The sequence below is a fragment of the Anticarsia gemmatalis genome, chromosome 8 (assembly GCF_050436995.1).
Source record: "Anticarsia gemmatalis isolate Benzon Research Colony breed Stoneville strain chromosome 8, ilAntGemm2 primary, whole genome shotgun sequence".
Lineage (NCBI taxonomy): Eukaryota > Metazoa > Arthropoda > Insecta > Lepidoptera > Erebidae > Anticarsia > Anticarsia gemmatalis.
The window spans coordinates 3,783,028-3,803,692 of record NC_134752.1 but is presented as its reverse complement, the minus strand read 5'-3'; the positions used below and the strand labels follow the sequence as shown (position 1 = coordinate 3,803,692).

General features: G+C 36.9%; 2 protein-coding genes across 3 annotated transcripts in view; one reads left to right on the top strand and one right to left on the bottom strand.

Annotated features, from left to right (window-relative positions):
* Positions 1 to 3,456, top strand: part of LOC142974709 (transmembrane protein 178B) — a 56,298-nt gene extending 52,842 nt beyond the window's left edge. Inside the window, exons 5-7 of one of the 2 annotated variants that reach the window (XM_076117181.1) lie at positions 422 to 519; positions 1,496 to 1,661; positions 3,228 to 3,456. In XM_076117181.1, the coding sequence (XP_075973296.1) occupies positions 422 to 519; positions 1,496 to 1,661; positions 3,228 to 3,331 (368 nt within the window). In that variant the 3' untranslated portion in view covers positions 3,332 to 3,456. Of the gene's footprint in view, positions 1 to 421; positions 520 to 1,495; positions 1,662 to 2,372; positions 2,539 to 3,227 lie in introns of both variants that reach the window. The other variant, XM_076117180.1, reaches the window with a different exon arrangement.
* A 2,049-nt stretch (positions 3,457 to 5,505) lies between these two features.
* On the bottom strand, positions 5,506 to 19,955 carry Sans (SAM_USH1G_HARP domain-containing protein Sans). Its single transcript, XM_076117298.1, has 9 exons — positions 19,575 to 19,955; positions 13,880 to 14,023; positions 10,031 to 10,252; positions 9,083 to 9,309; positions 8,275 to 8,438; positions 7,715 to 7,893; positions 7,191 to 7,313; positions 6,676 to 6,806; positions 5,506 to 6,268 (listed from the first exon to the last, which is right to left on the bottom strand). Exons 1-9 carry the CDS (start codon positions 19,595 to 19,597, stop codon positions 5,997 to 5,999), a joined length of 1,485 nt encoding a protein of 494 aa, XP_075973413.1. The 5' UTR covers positions 19,598 to 19,955; the 3' UTR covers positions 5,506 to 5,996.
* Between the last annotated feature and the right edge of the window lie 710 nt (positions 19,956 to 20,665).

Genomic DNA, 20,665 nt, shown 5'->3' with positions numbered 1-20,665 from the left:
CTTGGATAATTTTTGAAGTATAATTGCCACGGCATTTGTATCGTTTGTGGTTAGGTATTTTTTTGTAAAAGAGTGTTAATACGCGTACTATCTATTGCGATACTAACAATTGCCTTAAATATTTCACTGCTTTCTCAATTACTGTAAGTTTATTAAGGGGTGTAGGTATCTATACGCTCAGTGGTTTCTCATAAAAGAAGGATTGCCTAATCTTTTGTTTAACTTTGTGGAGGAGGCAACATTTTTGGCTTCTCACATTGGCATTGCAGAAACCAACCAGCCCTAAAGCACTTTAGTATCGCACTAAAGTTTGGTACATGGTATCTATTACCATATGTCATTCTAGAAGGAATGAGAACATAGTTGTATGAGACGTTCATATTGAAGCACACATATCAACGATGTTTGCTCAATGTTTCAGGTTTATTAGCAGCGGGTGCGATGGCGTTATGGCACGGAGTGGAATTCTACGAGAAGGAGAAGGTTGTTGGTGAGGAGTTCTACCAACAGTGGCCCAATGTAAGTACTGCTTTCAATCATCAGCTTTCAAGAAAGGAATGAACCAAACTTAGATACAATCGTTCATTGTAACTAGAGACTTGTTATTACTATTTGAACGACGATTTGCATTTTGTGGGGAGTTTATTTTCTCCCTTTTGCAGTGCAGTACTGCATATATTATTATCAAGTTAATTTTATTAATTTAATTGCATTATTGTATGCAAGTTTTGGTTCGTTCCTCAAAGAAATAATCTCATCTAGATTAAGTAAAGTTCTGTTTTACAACGTATACGTTAAAATGTCCAGATAACTTACATTTTACGATGTTCCTGGACACTTTTTCTATATGCTTGTAAAACAGAAGCATAGTTTAAGTTGAATATAATCATCGTAATTATTATAAAAGTATTATTTCTTAGGTTATGACGTCCAGATTTTGTTTTTGCGAATATTCCACGTCTTTTTCCTGAGCGGTCTAGTTTCTTCGACTAGAGCCGTACACCAAGACGTGGTAGAGCAACAGTCCTTTGTTTTGGTGTGGCTTCCCATACATACGCCATGCCTGAATAGGGGGTCTTACATTTACTCATTAAATTGATAGAAACTAAAAAAAAATATAGTTACAAAGGGCCAAATTTACGACTTATGAATTAATGTCGGACAAACTTCTATCTAACTATGAACAATCCTATAAAAATTCCAGCTGATAAATTATCCGATAGTTTTTGCGATAATAGAATAAGTTACGACTTTTGAACAAGTGTCGGATATCCTATAATGACGACAAGTGTAGCCATGAATACTCAAAATACCGCCTGATAAACAATCCGGTAGTTTTTTCGAAGAGCAAAAACTGGAAGGACTTGAGAAATAGGACTCGCTGTTTTTATAAAAAGTGCTACAGATATCATAGTGTTTTTATGCAACCTGACAGCCTGTAATCAAATGATCTATGTATCAAGTACATATTTATTGACATCCCTCCAAAACTCAGGTACTAAAAGACAACTCATCGATCTGGTACGATTGGTCGTACATACTTGCGTGGCTGTCTGTCGGCGTTTCCTTCGGCAGCTCCATTTTATTCTTCTCCGCCGCCATTTGCCTGAGCAAAGAGAAAAGGCGGGAACAGCAGAATAACGTGCAGTACATAATGCCAGGTCAGACCGCCATTTTGAAAAGCGGCCATTTTGTAACGCTTGGCGGTTGAGGTTGACAAACGATTGTAACTCTATTGTATATTATTTTTCGTTCCTGTTTTAGTTTTAAAATATGGAGTATGTGTGTAGAAGTTGGGGTTTTTGTAAATGTGTTACTCAAGCGTGATTAAATGTTTAATCTTTTCTTCTACAAACATGTTCTATTAGTCTCTAAGTCATAAATAACTTAGTTGTAAGTGAACAGTCATGTAAGTATCTCATACTAACAAAAAGCTTTTTCTCTTTTTTTTCATGTTTCTATGAAACTTGGCTACTGCGTATAACTTGGCGGCAATGCGACCGGTCGTTAACGCATATAAATATAATGCTATCTCATAATATCTGGTTTACGCCAAACGCAATACTAACACGCTTACCAACGATATTATTAACATATGGTGCTGTACATAATATTACTACTTTACAACTAAAATGACTTCAAAACAAAATGTACATACATTACTATTCCGTCCTTTTGCACACACATACAAACACACACACACACCCACATACCCACACATACACACCCGCATACCCACACACACACTCACATACCCACACACACACTCACATACCCACACACACACTCAATCTATTCACATACACACTCACATACACACACACACACACATTTAAAATCACAACCCCTCGTCCAAACCCGGTATAAACCAGATATTACGTGAGAACTCTCGCGTGTGGTACGACTGGTCGTACATGGTCGCATGGTGCGGCGTGGGCCTGTCACTGCTGTCCGCCATCTTGTTCTCGTCGGCGGCCATTTGCTTGCGCGGCGAGCGGGAGCGGGAGGAGGCGCTTAACATGCAGTACCTCATGCCGGGTATGCTTCAATACGCTCAGCTCATACAATACAAAGAAAAACATCATAATATCTGAAAATAGTTTAACTAGAACAGGACAACTGAAAAGTAAAGAAAGAACAGAAATAAAGAGAATTTAGGCATATCCATTCGTTCTACATCATATACTTTACATATACGGAAGAGTATGGATATAGGCCGATTAGCTGTAAGAAATTACTTAATTGTCGCCTCATAAGTATTGGGTACCTATTACATTTGTGTGTATTATTAAAAAAAACTATCCTTATTATTACTATTTATGAATATTGTGTCTATTCTCTTTTATTGTTGGTTGGATACTATTACAAATTCTGTAATTACTGGGTTATCAAAAAACAAATTATCTACATAAATAATTAAATTAATATTTTCGCTTCTGGCAATACATACACGAAACTAAAATCTGTTGTAAATACCTACATATTTCTTCAAACAGGTGGAGAGAATGCATGAATGGTTTGGAATTTTAATACATTAAATTTTTTAATGTTTGAAGATCCCTATTAAATTCAAATTTAATGATTACTTATTCTGAATGTATAAATTTCAAGTTTTTAAACAGAACAGTTAACTTTGAAATAACAAAACACTGAACAGTTAACGATTGATAATATCGAAAACTTTACTTTTAAGATTGTACTTATCATATTTTTCCACCATCCCACAGTGTACCCCCAGAAGCAGCAATACGCGTACGCGGGGTACCCGCCGCCCCAGGCGTACCCAGGACCCTACTACCACGGGTCTCAGTACGGACCCTACAACTACTGAGCATGTGACCAGATGAGGGACCTCGTGGCGGCGCACTTCGCCAACGCCCCCGCCCCGCAGGCACCCGCGCGCAACCCCAGCCCCGCCCCGCCCCCTCCCCCTCCCTCCCTGCCCTCCTCCCTCGAGACGTACAACTCCCACCGCAAGATCAAGCGGCCCAAGCTCGGAGACAGGAAGGTGTACCGCCCTGTCCGACGACACACGCTCTCCCGCATCGACGAGACGCCCCCGCACACCGTCAGACCACGCTCGAAGAGTCTCCAACATTCAACAGACTTTTCTTCGACGCGACCCATACTACGGTCGCGGTCCAACATTTCAGCTGACACCAGCAGGAGTGTTCCGGTGTGCAACCAAAGTCACGACGTCGAGAACCAAATAGAGAGCCACAGCCCACAATACGCTGAACCCAAGTCGGAGTCCGGCTCGTCGTTCGACCGGCCCGCGTCCATGACGGACCTGCCCATCATGGTGCCGCTGGACCCGGTGACGGGCGCGTACATCCCGTACCCCGAGTACACGTACTACCACGACGACGGCTGTCGGTTCGGCCGCTACAGGCAGTACAATAAAAAGAGGAAAACTTCCTCCAAACACAACAATTTGTACCTAGCGTTCATGTATTAAGTCCCGCGCGGGTGTAGGTGAAACATAACTGAAATGGTTACGAGTTTCGATAATGCCGTACAGTGTATGACGCCACAACCCATGATTCTCATTTAGAAAGTTGTCTCTTGTCTATTGAAGTTTGCATACACTGTTTTTTATGATGGGTGGCCCGAATCTGGTTGAGAGATATAATTCTTTAGACTATTGGCACGTTTTATGTTTTGCTGTGGCGCGAGTTACGCTCGCTCGAGGTAATATAGTGATGTGGCGACTCGAACTCGCGCCTCGGCCCTGCGCACGGCTACGAAACTCTGACACCACTGACTCTGAAGGTGGGATACGGCGAGGCAACGTTGTGATGCAATGTGGCGGCCACTTGGTCTTAAGGTCAATAAAACGATGCGTGAACAACTTACTAAACATGTGCAACCGACCAAAAACAATTTGATAGTTTCGCTACTAACAGCCACGCATTCGCAACAAGTTACATCCTATTACGTAGCCTCTCGTTGCACCACAACTTTGCGTCGAAGTAACCCTTCCTAAATCGTTTTCAAGCGACATTCAATCGAACAAATCTCTGTTACGAATTTAGTTAATGATCAGTAATTTGAACAATGTATCGAGAGATGCTGTAATTAGGAGTAAGTTAGTAAAGACTCCGCCATAACACACAGATGAAACAAATTCTTTTAGTACCTAAGTTAAAATCTAAGAATTTAATGATTTTTGGATTCATATTATATAGTTTTTATAAAATTCGACTTATATACTCTGTTCAGTTTGATATATCCGAAAGTATTGTGCCTTCTATGTAATAAATATTGCTCATTTGTACTGTTTAAACATATCTTAATCTAATTTAAAGTAGTTAGGTACGTAGTTAGATGTATTTTTGTACACAAACAATTAATAATGCAATGTAGGTGTTTCAGGAGCTCGGAGAAATATGATATATTTATCTTTTTGATATATCTTGATTTCTTATTGCATAGAACAATTGTACTTACGTATGGTTATAATGTCAAATCGTGAAAACCGTCCTTTTGATGTACTGTACGCTAGAATAATGATTGTGGTATATTCTTTGGATTTTTGTATACAATTCTTAGTCAAAATCGTCGAGGTATCGTACCAATTAGCGATGAACTATTTGTAAATTAATCAGTGTAGGATATAATTCATTACAATAATTGGTAGATTATTTTTAATTGTATTTAAAACTTCCTTAATAAAAATAATTTAAAAATAGCTTTTGTTTCACTAGTTCATTCAACTTCCCTTATCGTCCGACATGCAAGGTGAACGATTTCCACACTTTACTTCATTATGCTTTCGAAACGATATGTATTAGGTTCCTTATTTCTATTGTTTATCTTTATTTTTTATTGCATTAACTGTATTTCATTAAAATAACATGCTTATCTTCGAAAGTAGGTATCATGAATTATTCTTTTTAAATATATTGTATGAAAATTTTACGATCGAAGGTTATAGTCAGACTAATCAAATGATACTATTTAGTTGGTTTAAAGTGGCTTATATAAATAAATAATGTACAACAATTTCATACAAAATGTATATTAAAAAAAAATCTGTACAAAAATATTTAATATGGCGTTGGTGGACGTTACAATGGATGGAATGATCTCAAACATTATTATCACATTTCATGAGGCACTGCTATAAATAACATTTATCGAAAACACTTGAAGAATACATTATATTTAAGTGAAAGCACGAAAGAATGGAAAGGAATAATTATGATGAATGGGGATTTTTTTGAGATTTTTTGGGTTAAAATCCAGCTATTTAGCCTTCTAATCAAAATATTCTGGACTCCATAAAAAGTAAAAAAAAAATAGGTTAAATTAAGCTACTAAAATATATTTACCATTCACTTTTCACGACGAAATCGAAATTATTTTAGATAAGTAAATTTTTTTGTGTGTTTCACATTAGCTTCACAAAACGCCCAAAAGACTAAACTTTTCACCTTACTATACCCCACTTTCAACCCAAAATCAACTCAAAATACTCCCCCAAGAATCAAAACTCAAATAGCAGTATCAATAATAGCACCTGGGTGAGACAAGGCCTGTTTTCTCTCCTGCACGGCCGTCACTAACTTCCTATAAGGTCCTAGAGGCAGGCCGAGAGACTTCAGGTCTCCTTCCGTGAGCAGCATGAGAGCATCCAGGTCTATTTGTTCGTCTTTAAACTTTTGTATGTATTGTGATAGACCCCACGCTGTAAGGAAACGTTCTAGAGACCCGTAGCCCGATTCTTCTGCTTCGTTCTCTTCGTCTGATGTGATTGTGGAACTTTCTGGAAGGGGAAGATATATTGTAATAATTGTTGGTGTTTAGAAAAATACAAGGTGACGATCTGGTTTGATTGAAATTCTGTTTACTTTGAAATACGGTGGATAGATATAACTTGTCGATACTAATATAATGTCATGTAAAAGTAAGTAATCTTTAACCAGGTTTTCTTTCACTGCTGAACTCCGTTTAATTTATAAGAAATCACTACTAAGACTATTAACTAAAAATATATTTTATTCAAAAGAATTTTTCGTAAAAACAGTTTTTTTTTTAATTTTACCCGTATTGAATTTCATTCTATTAGTGTTTGGATTTCTATAGCACAGAAAGTCTTGTATTTTTGCGGAAAGTAGAATTAGGTGGTAAATAATATAATTACGACGAATTTCATAAGGTGATTGTTTGTACCTGACTGTGCGGAGGTCCACTCGGCCGGCTGGTAGGCGTGTCGCGCGGCGAGCGAGCCCGCGGAGCCGATGGACAGGTCCTCGCCCGGCGCCGCGCCGCCCAGAGCACTCAGCGTCGCTGTTATAGACCGTCTGTAACATCATCATGTTTAATACATACCCATAATCTCCATGCCCAAGTACACTACGCAGGTCAAGTGCGGGTTGGGGATTCATGATCCAACTCGCACTTGACCTGCGTGTGCACTCGAGGCCTAATCCCTCCCTTGTTCGGGAGGAGACTCTTGCCCAGCGTTGGGACAGTAACGGGTTAAAAAAATGATATTGCAGAGATAATTTGGCATAATGTGTTTTTTTTTCTTATTATCTGTGTCTACCAATCTGAATGTTGTAGATATTTTTTCTTGAAGTTAAATGATTTTCACCAGGATGTTTTTGCGAATGAGTTTATTGACGTTTGAAAACCACAGTTACTTGTGTTAAACACAGTTACAGAAGATTTGTTTGAAATCTTACCTAAAGGCCACACTGCCGAAGCCAGGTCTCTCGAATATACTGGCAGGTTCCTGCAACATCACCTCCTGACCGATGCCGCTGTCCTCGTTCACTGCTGCCGTGAAGTCAGGCTGACTTGCCGACCTGTACAATACAACGTGAATGTTTTAAAACATGGTAGAGTAATAAAATCTGAACCTACAACATTCGGCAATATTCATCTATTGATTTTATTGTTTCTTAAGTCCCAGCTATACCTAGTAAGTCAATAGCAACACAAATAAATATATTAGTACCTATAGCAGCTGGTTTTAGAGTAATCGTAAATTTGTCTTTTTAAAGTGCAAAAAGTTTCTTCATGAACGGTCTACCTATAAAATGTAGAATTTGAACTTGTAATGTTTAAATAATTTGGTGATGTAGACGATACTAGCTGCTTACTAGGATCTTGTACCGCTCGGTCGACAGTTCCGGGCGATCATATGACAATACTCTACAATTTTACTAAAGTCAGTCAAAGTCAGTGAACATTTTCCACCGTTTACCTGGTGAGTGTAGCTTTCTGCGCATGTTCAGGCTCGATATGTTCATTGAACACATCGGCAACATTTTGTCGAGGCTGCGGGCCCGCGCCGAACGTGCCCACGTACATCACCTCACTGTCGCGACGAACACCGCTCAGTGACGTCACTGAACGACGACCTGTCGTCTCTATCTCACCTACCTGGAACATGTCAAATTATGTCGCGTTTTGTTATCGAAAAAAGAGAAAGGTTTTGCCTGTGTGTTCGGCAAGGGGAACAAGGAGACTAGAGATGGTTTGTAAAATGTTGGCCTAAAATGAGTAAGCTTATAACAAATTAACAAAAAAATCTTGTTCTCCAATAGGTTAAGTTGTGCGTCAATCAGAATATTATCAAAAACACGTTATGCCATCGTCACTGGAGAAGGCCTAAGCTCAAGTTGCAGCTTATTACCAAACCCAAGTAAATGAAAACAAATCAAGTCTTTAAAATTCAGTAGCAAAAGGCACTTGCAGCCGCTTTATTAAAAAGAGTAAAAATGGCAAAGAAAGGTTCTTCATTCGTAGCTAAGTGATTGTTACCTTAAAGTCATCATTATTGAGGGTATTTCGTCCAACGGTATTGTTCCTCAGTTTGCTAGCGAGTGCCTTCTTGTACACAGCACCTCGCCCCCTCGCACCAGAGTTCACTGTGCCTACTAGAGCACTGTACGTAGGACGAGGCTGCTCGTCTGCTAGAAGATTACCTGGAAGAATATAGAAGAAACTTTAGCATAACTAGTTAGTTGTTCTCACTAGGTTCTTTTAACCAGTTTCTCCGAAATGGTTGAAAATTTAAAATGCTGCCGCGTTCAATAATTTTTATTTTTTAAAAAGGTTACGAAAGCGATTTTTATTTGAAGAATTCTTATGTTGATTCAAATACCTAGATTTCGTTGTAACTGTTTCGTTAATTGCGCTGATAAGATTCAGCTTTCGCTATGTTGTAGAGAAGTGTAGAAATTCATTAAATATTTTAGACGTAATTTTAAATAAGTGGAAAGTTTTGTGTAAAATCAAGACATTTTTTATCTTTTAATCTTCATTTCACTTTCGAACTGACATCAGAAACAAACTTTATTCTTTTACTAGCTGACTCGCGCAAATTCGCTTGCGTCACTAGTACCTACTCTGCTCCTATTAGTCGTAGCGTGATGATATAAAGCCTATTATAGCCTTCCTCGATAAATGGGCTATCTAACACTGAAAGAATTTTTCAAATCGCATCAGTAGCTCCTGAGATTAGCGCCTTAAAACCAACAAACAAACAAACTCTTCAGCTTTATAATATTAGTATAGATGAGCACTAGGTAGTTACAGAACAGTTAACAAAAGCTACTAATCTACTTACCATGGCTAGTAGATCTGGTCATCTTCTGCTTCAGCGCCCACAGCACATTGCTCGGTCTATGCGGCATGGTGGTCACCTCCTCCGCGTAGCCCTGGTCCCACTCCTTGGCCAGCTTCTTGAGCTCCTTCTCAGCCATCAGTTCCGCCTTACTTTGACGTTTCTGATACTGCTTGTGAGACTTTTCGTAGTCTTTCTTAGCTTTTTCTTTTAGGGATTTGGCTTTTTTCCTAGAATAGAGAGTAAAAGTAGTTAGTAAGATATCAGTGAAAGATGACTTTACAAAAACTTTAACCCTAAGGACCACCTCAGAACTTGGGGTTAAAATGATGAAAAGTTACTAAAATTACTACCGACTGTCGACAACTGTCTATCAACAGTCCCTTAAAAACTATTTTCATCAAAAATAAATGTAGGAATAATAGCGCTATGAACGAATATCCAGACAAAGCTGCAAAGGTCAGTATTTTTTTTTCAAATGTACACATAAAAGCAAAGCGACCTTTATAGTTGATTGGATCCATAGGAACCTAAACCAAGGTTATTTGAAGGCCTACAACCCGACGTACACTAATCATAATCAAACTATTTCTATACATACATAAAATCACGCCTTTATCCCATGGCGGTAGGCACAGACCAAAGAACGCCACTTGGTCGCCAACGCCATCCTTATAAACTTACTTTTCCTCATTTACATCCAAACATCTTGTTATACATGACTGCCAGTTACGAGTACTACGCACCTGGCCTTTTTTCAAGAACTTTTCTATCTATCTAGTCAGCCCACTTCTACCTATTTTTACTATTGAGTACCTATTGAGAATAAGCCTTCCCCTCAGTACACCGTCTTGTACAATCCTACGTTAGTGTCATCCATTGCACTCCTACTCTTTGATCCTGCTTTATTACTGCAAAATTACATTTCAATAATTTTACGACATTACTTACTTATCATTATTCTCCAACTTAGCAGTAGCCTGGTCCAAGAACCTCAGGATATCTTCTCTGCCATTAATAGCAGCGAGTTCCTGAGCGGAGTGTCCGTCGACGTCCATCGCGAACACGTTGGCTCCGAAGTTGACGAGGAATGTGACGCATTCCTTGTGACCTCGCGCGGCTGATAGGTGCAAGGCTGTGTTGCCGAAGTAGTCCGCTTTGTCGGGCTCACCTCTGAAAGGGAATAGAAACTGTTTTTAGTGATGACATAGGGCCAGACCACAACACTCTTTGATGGGCTGTTGTGTCCGGCCCATCGGCATGTGGAGTAATAGGGTGCTTCGGGCAGATCCTGTGAAAGACCCGTGAATTGGGGCAACCGCGTGGCGTGCGGCTTGCGGTACATGCGTTGGCAGTTATCCAGGTCGTGAGGACACACGTGTGTCTGAAGTGCCTGTTTGACGGGAATTACTTTCAGATAACCTTTTTTGATACATAAGTGAGGTAGCAGCAAATATATTTAAAATCTTGTCAAAGTCGTAAATCGTGTATAAATATAAAGTTCAAAGAAGTGACTTCTATATGTAGCACTTATCGATTATCGAGATACCCACTAAGATAAAATTATAAGTAATTTTTGAATTTCTTTAAACATAATATTAGAAACCGAAAAACAGTTGAAAATTATAATTTCGAAAGTTGAATGTCAACATTTTCTATTATCATACAGTTTTTGGTGTACTCAGTAAATTATATGCAGTTTTACATTGTACCTACATACAGAGCCCCTTTAAAATGTTAAACAGTTTAGTATTAGAAGTCAAGAACATATCTTGTAAGACTATATGACACAAAAACTATATTTCACAAATTTATATACAAGGAGCAAATATCATACAAGATAACTGATCAACTGACAGTCATCTATCGCTCATCAAAACATGATTGATGGTACACCAGTACTTCCTGCGACTATACATCAACAATAGTTGGGAAATAACCGAATATTGTATCATTGTAATAGATATTTTCACTGGCTGGTAAATTAACCGTAATGGCTATTAAATGTTAAGTGAAAGCGTGGCAGCTACTCAATGAGGGCCGAGTTTTGTACAACAGTTATCATAATGGACACGCCTCATAATCATCATTGATAAACGAAATTGCCGATTTTTGCTTTGAGTGATACATTTTGATGCTTTTTTTGATGTCATCGTGATTCTTAGTTAATATAGATAATCCATATTTCCATACTAATAATATAAATGCGAAAGTAACTCTGTCTGTCTGTCTGTCTGTTACTCAATCACGCCTTAACTACTGAACTAATTTGCATGTAATTTTGTATGGAGATATTTTGATACCCGAGAAAGGACATAGGCTACTTTTTACCCTGGGAAAATGACGCATAATGGGAAAATTAAGGTGGCGTACGAAGTCGCGGGTAAAAGCTAGTCACCTATAAAACACTTCATTCGTAGTTCTGGCATGAAAAGATATAACCGGTTGAAGATTTCTGAAATATCTTCTGAAATCACTAGCCAGAATCTTAACAAGGAATTTTTTTGTCGCACTTCTACGCAAGAGAATGCTGGCCAAATGCGGGGGGGTTTTGCATGCTCTCAAGAAATGTGTTAAACAATTTTTAGGCAGGCAAGGTTTCATCATGAAACTATTGTTACTTACCTGAATTGTTTTAGGATTGAACAAAACAATAAAGCACAAGCCAAGGGCTAAGGCGATGAACCTATCTCAATCGCAATACAATTTTACGATACCTAGCTAAGATATAATCTATTCCAAATCGCGCAGGTTGGAGCGTACTGCATCATTTGGCACACAGTAGCTAGATTACTGACTAACCAATGTTGAACTAAGCACATGTTGGTATACAGATGATCCCTAATGATAGTCGTTAATAGAAGTCTGTACATATCAGACAACTAGTTCAATTAACAGCCAAGCCAAGTGCTTGAGAATTAAGTAATGAAACTGTAAGGTTAAGACACCTAACCTTTTTATAACTTGATTCAAATTCAATTCAAACTCAAAAGATGATTTATTCCATAAATCTTTTAGTGTCATTATAGTATTCTTAATCTACCATCGCTTTGAAAAGGCTGTTGCTTGTAAAAAGAATCGACAAGAAACTCACGGTTCACCCTTTACTTGACTAAAGATTATGCTATTATCGAACTACTGAAACAATGCCGAATCTAGATTTTTATTTAGATGTTTAGTATTAGTAGCGTAGCAGTCGTTTTTAGACATTCTCTTAGTCACCAATCGGGTTTTATTTAGCCGTCTACACTCATATATCCACCAGAGTACACGTAACTATGAATCGAAGGAAAGCAGTTTAATTGATTTCATCATCACAGTATTAGCGTATTATTGTCAAAGATACGGTAACAATCGGTAACATTGTATAACGACGGCACCAGTACGATCACAATGCGCGAAAGTGACAGTGAGTGATACCACGCTGTTCCCACAACTGCTTTTAAACTAGAATGTTGCTTGTTTTGTAAAAAAAATCGATCATTCACACTATGAGATACTAAACAGGATTGTTTATGCTTCAAGTGCTTTTTGTTTGTCACTTTAATCTTCCCGGTTATGAAAGTAAAGATGGGCTGGTGATTGTTCAGGTCAGTGAAGGAGCAATCTTAACTCTGATATTCGTGAAGATGGGTAGCTTCTGAGTACTTAGGCGAGTTTAAACTTAACGTCTTTCTATGATTCTAAAGATATATTATACTAGCTGACCCGCGCAACTTCGCTTGCGTCACTTAAGAGAGGATGGGTCAAAATTTTCCCCGTTTTTGTTACATTTTTCGTTACTACTCCGCTCCTAATGGCCGTAGCGTGATGATATATAGCCTATAGCCTTCCTCGATAAATGGGCTATCTAACACTGAAAGAATTTTTCAAATCGGACCAGTAGTTCCTGAGATTAGCGCGTTCAAACAAACAAACAAACAAACAAACAAACAAACTCTTCAGCTTTATTATATTAGTAAGTATAGATTAAGAGGCGGTCCAGATTGTTGTGAATTTTGATAAGTCATTAAGCCAAGTCTAGCTCAAGCTCAAGGCTTTAACAGTAAGTCTACTAAACTTACTTAAATACAAATTATTCTCTTTTTCACGTTTATTCAATGTAACGGGGCTCGTTTTCTCATAAATAATGGTTACATTCCATAAAAACAGCCACGAACGTTATCAAAGTAATAAGTATGACGTTGTAATCTACGTTATTGATCGGAGTCTCGCAATAAAAAGTAACTACAATAATCCGTATTGCGTTTATTGTGCGAATAATATACAGCAAGTGTTATCTACAAATATGAACTGATAAAGCAATATTTAGGTGGTGACTCAACTAAATACTGAATTGAAATCGTTACGCTAGAAAACTCACGTCCGTTAGCTGTTTTTAGAATTAAAGAGATTATTTAGTGACGAATTAAAAGATAAATATGTCTAATTATACTAACTGGCCCGCTTAATTGTAAGTTTGAAAGGTAAACCAATCTCTGCGTCGCAGACGTATAGATAAAATTGAAATACACAGGCATGGACGCAACTTTTCAAAACAGCTTCATAATTTCGTCTTTCACCATTTTTCATCAGTTTTAAAGCATCAAATAACACATAGATATTTCCACAGCGTGGGAGAGGATCCATTACACGACCAAGAATGGAAGATTTTGCCCCATTCAAGAAAGATGTAGCAGTAGCTCTCATGCAACTCTTTATAAATAATTTAATAAATGAATAAAGAAAATAAGAATGAGCGATATGAAAGCTACCTTTTTCGTTAACCTAGACAACATTCCAGTTGTGTTTGTAACTCACCCTCGTCCACACAAGAGTCTCAGTGCTTCTATGTGTCCTTCGAAGGCGGCCCAGAGCGTGGGCGTCATGCCCGACTCGTCCTTGTTGTTGCATTCTTTACGTGTCGCCTCCCGTAACACTTCCAGCAAGCCGTCTTTGGCTGCTCTGCGAATAAAAGAAGAAAAGATACTTAGGAACCATCAGAGATTAATACATTTTAAGAACGTATGCAGGTCATAGTGCAAAACTTGTTTCTTATACGCATAATATTAGGTCGGGGAAAAAGTCTTTTCGCATAGTATGTATGAACTTGTAATAAAATCTTTTCTCTAGACAAAAAAGCTCTATATTTGGGTACCTCACGAGCTCACTGAAAGAAACCTAATGAACCGTGTACTCATTTGTAATTCTTGAACCCAAAGAGATTTTAGATAATGCGAAAAGACTTTTTCGCCAAACTCATATGTATCTAAATGATTTAGGCACAGAAATTGATTCCGCTTGGGTATAGGTTTAGATTGTATTAGCTAAAAGATACTTTACTTATTTTCAAGGTAGGAATGTCTCTGTTCTGAACTATTGAACTTGAACTCTATTATTAGCTAAAATAGATTATTTAGAAGAACTTAATTTATAGTTCATAAATATTGATCATGCATTCGGACCGTTTGGTCGATGTTTTGTAAGTATTCAAACGCCACTATCTCTCAGGCGCCTTAGGTAATAAAATATAAAGTATAGAATATTGCTTATGATTAGTTTGAATACTTATAGGTCTCAGACAATAATAGATAATAAATACTTTAAATATCCGATAACAAATTAAGATCATCAGCAAATAAAAAATGTAATCTGTCGGACTGAATAGAACAGAAATGTACTAACAATTTAAATGATATCTTTTCAGGCACCGCGACGCAACCTGATAACACTAATCGAGTTTTCTTGTCACGTAATCTACTTATAAATCAATGATAACAATGAATAGACCACCTGTATATAAAGTTATATATTGTCTAGTTGTAAAGTAATATTGTTTTATTAGGCAGGCATACGTAATCGACTGTTTTGTGTGGAAACGAAACGTCGAGACAACTCGAGCAGTCGTGTTTACTCAAATTTATACCTACGTAGGTAATGTTATAAAGACTAAAGGCAGCTGGCAGACGGAGACTATTGTCTACCGATAAAAATCCTTGAATCACGAAAAAGCTACAGCACTTCTGTGCGTTATATAAAACGGCAATAAAAGATGTGACGGATAAAAAGTACGGCAAAATTGTTTTTAGCAGGCCCTAACAAAATTCTGTCTGTTTCCTACAAATTTATAAAGGTGGGACGCTCTTCTACGAATCGTAAACCAGTAACTTTGACAATCATAAGCGTCTACATTTGACCTAAACGATTAAATGATTTGACAGGGACACTTGATTTTGGTCTAATCGGCAGTGTTACGTGATATGGAAACGTTTCCAAAAAGACAGAATGCATTTTCACAAAAAAGAATATACACGAGCGAAGTCAGTTTAAATAAGATTCGTGATTATCTGATCAGACTGAGTTGATCAAAGTGCAGTAATTTAAATATTATTTGCTTATCTTCGATAGTACCTCTATATTAGCGTCATCAAATATGACGTTCATTGATAAAATCAATCGTAATTGTTACGACTTGAGAAATTAATTTTGCAAAAGTACCGAGATAGTTATTTGTGTTTCTAGGGGCAAATTTTTGCATTATCAGATAACCAAGGAATAATGTTGAAATTGGCAGATTTTTCATCCAGTCCGTGATTCCTTTATGATAATTTACTACGTATTCCGAATTTAGTGAAGGATAAGGTAATACATTCTTATAGCAGACATTTATCAATTTTTAACCGACCTAAAAAGCAGGAAATTTCAATTCCATGCGATTTCTTTTATATTAAAGTAAATGATTTCGTAAGTTCTTAAGATTCCATATCTCTTATGTAAGCTACAAGCCGGGTATATTGTTTTGTCTGCAATTCAGTTCATTAACACTACATTTCACTAATCAATATCAACCTATTCTATAAGTCATTGACCTCTAAGCACTCATAACGGTGGTATACATCACCCGGTAACCTGACACCTGGTTGTCACGTACAATCAATATGATAACAGCAACATGCAAGGGAAATACACCACTTTGTTTAAGCAATAAGGGTGGTTATAGAGTGAATACATTTGGCACAGTATGCAACCCTTAGTAATGGTGAGCAGGCAAGCGTGGTAGCGAAGTTGTAATGGGCGGTATACTAAAGTTTGTGTTTAAATATTGTTATGACAGTTTTTGCTTTTTGTTCTAGAAAATTCTGGATGAGAAATATCCGTCTGATGATTCGTGTTAACATACGGATTTACTTTAACGAGCTTTGACTACTACTCTAGGTGACTCGATCGAGTGAACCTCTATATGATGGGCACTCTGGGCATCGTGGGTATGTATTGTGTGTATCCACATTACTCAGTTACTAATATTCTAGTAAAATCATATGTGTGTACCAAGTGACGTTTGATTCTCTCCCTCATTAATTATACTTAGCTAATTTTTCTATTTTTATTTCAAGAATTTAATGATATTTATACGTATTTTGTGCCCGGAACTTCAGGGATTACCCTTTTAAAATACCAATCAAATAATCAACATCACGGCTAATCACTACACCGATAAATTAACCTTACATAAAAAATAATTCCATTCAGTTTTATAAAACTCGTTGAAATTCGCATCAAAAGTAAAAAGCCTAAAAATGATTATGGAGTGAAAGTGAAATGGCATTTCCTGTCCATTGGTACCGGTTACAGAAATGCGTGTTATTTCAATTACCTAGTTGTTCTGTGTTCTGTGTTTTTACTTGTTTCACCGTTCTATATGAAGGCTTGCTAGAGGGGATTTTGATTGATCGATCGAGAGGCAAGGCGACAGGAATGTATGTGGGTGGCTTTATACGAAGTCTGGTACTTAAGCATTGTGTTAGATTCTTCGGATATTAGTTAAATTCTCATAGAATTTGATGGGCCTGAAATTTGCCGTTTTATTAGAAATACTTTGAGTAGCTGCTGTCATAAATACTACAGTGCATGAAAGGATGAGTTAAACATCCGAAACAACAAGGTTACAGCTTCGTATTGTGTGGTGATGTATCCAAATAACTGCTAGCCACACATAGTGGACTAAGGTAAAATAGAGCCAATTTTATACGATAAAGCAGATAGATACTTTAAACATTTTTGAACAAATTTTGAACATATAACGTTTAAAAGCAACTTTTCATTACCGAATATTCGGAAAATCTCTTGAAATATTTTCACACAGACAGTCAATATATTTTTAAAGTCGCTTCGGTGCGATATCGGTGCGTTAATCAGATAACGTGACTTCCCCGTATGTCATGGAAGCGAGGAGCGATGTGGAAGTGCGCTGTAGGAGACACGCTTGGTTACCTTCCACAGTTCAATGTCCTGCTCAAACTATGTTTTCCGATGACTATTGAGGTAGTACACATGGAACGAGCGATTAGCGATTTTTCGCCTACCCTATTAAATTTAGATAGCTATAGGCCTCCTCTCAGAATGAGGCGGAAAGTAAACCTAGAGTCCAGTTTCGTGTACTGGCTAGCAGTGCAGGTTACTTAAGCTATCAACAATCTTTATGCTTTTTGTGTGATACGCAGGTTTAGAATCTAAAATTAAACAGGAATTAATACGATTAGGTGTTACTTTTTTGTTGGTTTTGGCGCAGGTTACACGTTAAAACTGACTATCAGTCAAGGAACTACATTATATAATGATAAATTAAAGTAAACCACTTGAAGGTTCACTATAAGTGTACGTACTGTCTAAGTTTTCCCTGACGAGTATTTAGGGCGCTTTCATTAACTTGGCGACAAGTCAAGACGAAGCACTTAAATAGCTTTACCGATAAAGACTAAACATCTACGCAAGTTTCCTGGGTTTTAATTCAGGCTTTCGAGTACAACAAACTGTAACGTTTTTGATTATTTGCAAAAGGTATTTTACCGTCGAATTGAGTCTCGTTCGTGAGTGAATGTGTATTGATAGTAAAAAGTTGTTCACTTCATTTGTATGTATGGTAGAAGGCAGAAGCAGGTCAATTTGAACCTACTTGTCGCTATACGATTGGTATTTTATTTACTTTCGGCAAAACCTTATAATGTATACTAGTTCTACGTACTCCTGATCATGCGTTGCTTCTAAGTTTGAAATAAGTTAGTTCGGTGAAGATTGACATACTTTGTTCCCTGTCCTTGAAGTGAAGAGATGAAGACGGGAACTCTCTTTGAGAACTAGTTTAAGGATTTAAAGATTTTAGTTAAACATGTAGTTCCCTTATGCATGTAGACATCGGTTTTTAGTGCTCAAGTGCTGCCTATAACTTTATAATTTATCGAAAACTGAATAACATTTAATAATGTTTCTGAATGTACAAAGTTTCAGTTACCCTTATTTTATTGGTTTCAAAGAACAACTAACAGTAAATCAACTTCGTAATGTGGTATAAAATGTGTCACCATTTTTCTCTCCGCTTTCGCTGCGCTTATGTGTCTATACTCTCGACATTGAATCGGTATAAATTCAGTGAATTTGAAAACAATCATTATGTTGCATCTGATAAGCAATTGTTATCAGGATTAGTTAGAACTTGCATAGCATTACAAAACAATATTAAATACAGGGTGAGATCTTTTAGGTCCGTTTTTGTTTTATTAGGTAACTTGTTTAATTAAGTGTAGGTTACTGAAAATGTTAAAGGACCCGGTTTTTTTAAGCTTTATCCTGACTGCCGAAATTGATGATTGTTTGCCTATGAACTTATGCCCGGTCTCTGAGGCACATTTAGCGGTAGCTTATCTATTCAAACTGTTTTTTTTAATATGAGCTTAAACGACATTGAATAGATAGGTAAACTACCGCTAAATGTACCTACCTCACAAACCAGGGGTAAGTCGTAAGGGTCCGAAAGGACCGGGTTGGCTAGTGTAAAAGCCTTGTTTGAATAGATTTTATTCACCAAGTTATCATAGACATTATTTAGTACTATCGAAATAATGGTTTGTTCTATTATCTAGTTTGATAATAATTGTAATTACTGATTATTTCCGTAATTATATCAATAATGACAGTCGTATCATACTTGGCACGGTAGGATTAATTTTGAGTTTGATCTATAACAATAAGATGAAACTATGACGGTAATCGTAGACGTGAATGTTAGGTACCTAAGTAAGTAGGTATATAACACAAGGGGCTGTAAACTATGTAGGTACTTATACAGTAAGAAAGTAGTTAGGTACATAATATAATGTCGCTAATTTAAATTATACAAGCTCAATTTTCATTTTATATAACGCTAATTACGTGCAATAGCGAGTGCAGAAAAGCGTGAAATACTATTTATAATAATTAAGTAATCTAATTGGCATTTTATCATAATTAGCGAGGATTAAATTTCCATGCTAAGTTTAAATTTATCAGCGGACTGAAAATGAATCATTCAGTATTTTTGAATGAAAAAACTTGAATTAGTGCTATAAAGTTTAGCTTGCTTTAAAATTAATTAGCGTGTCGTTTCAAGTAGGTAAATAACAATTCATATAATGATGTTCAATGTTATCAATAATCAATAATCTTATCGAGATTCTGCAACAGGAATAGATAATAGACTTACTTATGAAACCTGTCCGTGGTCATTTTATAAGTTTTTCACTAAACTTGTGGCATAAACACTTCACAGCGACCGCACGAAAGTTTGTTCAACTCATTTTTAACAGATTGCTACAGATCACAACCGCGAAATTGATAAGCCGAGAAAGTTTACTGTTTTGTCACACTTCACACCTTAGCAAATAATTGAAAAAAAAAGTTATTTTATTAAACCTTTATAACCAAAATTACTATTATATTTATGTTAGAAATATGTACAAACTTCCAAAGCTTTTAATGTGTTTTTATTCGTATTACGTGTACGATAATAATAATAGAAACACCTGTTTAGCTCAGGTGAAACACTGCCGATTGGCGAATCACTCACAGATACAATAGGCACCCAAGACCAATGACACCAACAAAGTTTGAATGAATGAATTGAATGAACGTATAGTAATTTGCAAACGTTCAATGACCTGACGGTAGCGACATCTATTAACAAAAATTATAAAGTTATTGGCAGCGCCATCTCTTGTTCAGTAGTACATGTAAAGAAAACAATCGTAGCTAGGTCATCTATTGCCCGATAGATGGCAGTATTTAAAGCTCATTTGAAACTAAAAGGTCCAGTGAAATATGTTTTACATTTTTTGAAGAATAATACTAACAAAGCTTAAGATGTAAATATTTTTGTTCATACAGTTTTTTGTTTTGCTGAATATTTGAGGTATCAATTACCATGCAGTTTCAATAGGCAAACTCAGTGTAAAAATACGTAATTCTTTTATAACTAATTTATTTTTTATCGGTCAGATCATGAAATCTTTACTAATATTATAAAGCTGAAGAGTTTGTTTGTTTGTTTGTTTGTTTGTTTGTTTGTTTGAACGCGCTAATCTCAGGAACTACTGGTCCGATTTGAAAAATTCTTTCAGTGTTAGATAGCCCATTTATCGAGGAAGGCTATAGGCTATATAACATCACGCTACGGCCATTAGGAGCGGAGTAGTAACGAAAAATGTTACAAAAACGGGGGAAATTATGACCCATTCTCTCTTACGTGACGCAAGCGAAGTTGCGCGAGTCAGCTAGTTTTAATATAAAAAGGAAATG

Excerpts from the sequence above, each read along its gene's own strand:
- Sans (XM_076117298.1), bottom strand. The coding sequence starts at position 19,597 with ATGACCACGGACAGGTTTCATAA. Across the intron at positions 8,439-9,082 it reads GACCAGATCTACTAGCCATG|GTAATCTTCTAGCAGACGAG; the intron begins GTAAGTAGATTA and ends ATATTCTTCCAG. Across the intron at positions 6,269-6,675 it reads GTGGACCTCCGCACAGTCAG|AAAGTTCCACAATCACATCA; the intron begins GTACAAACAATC and ends TTCCCCTTCCAG.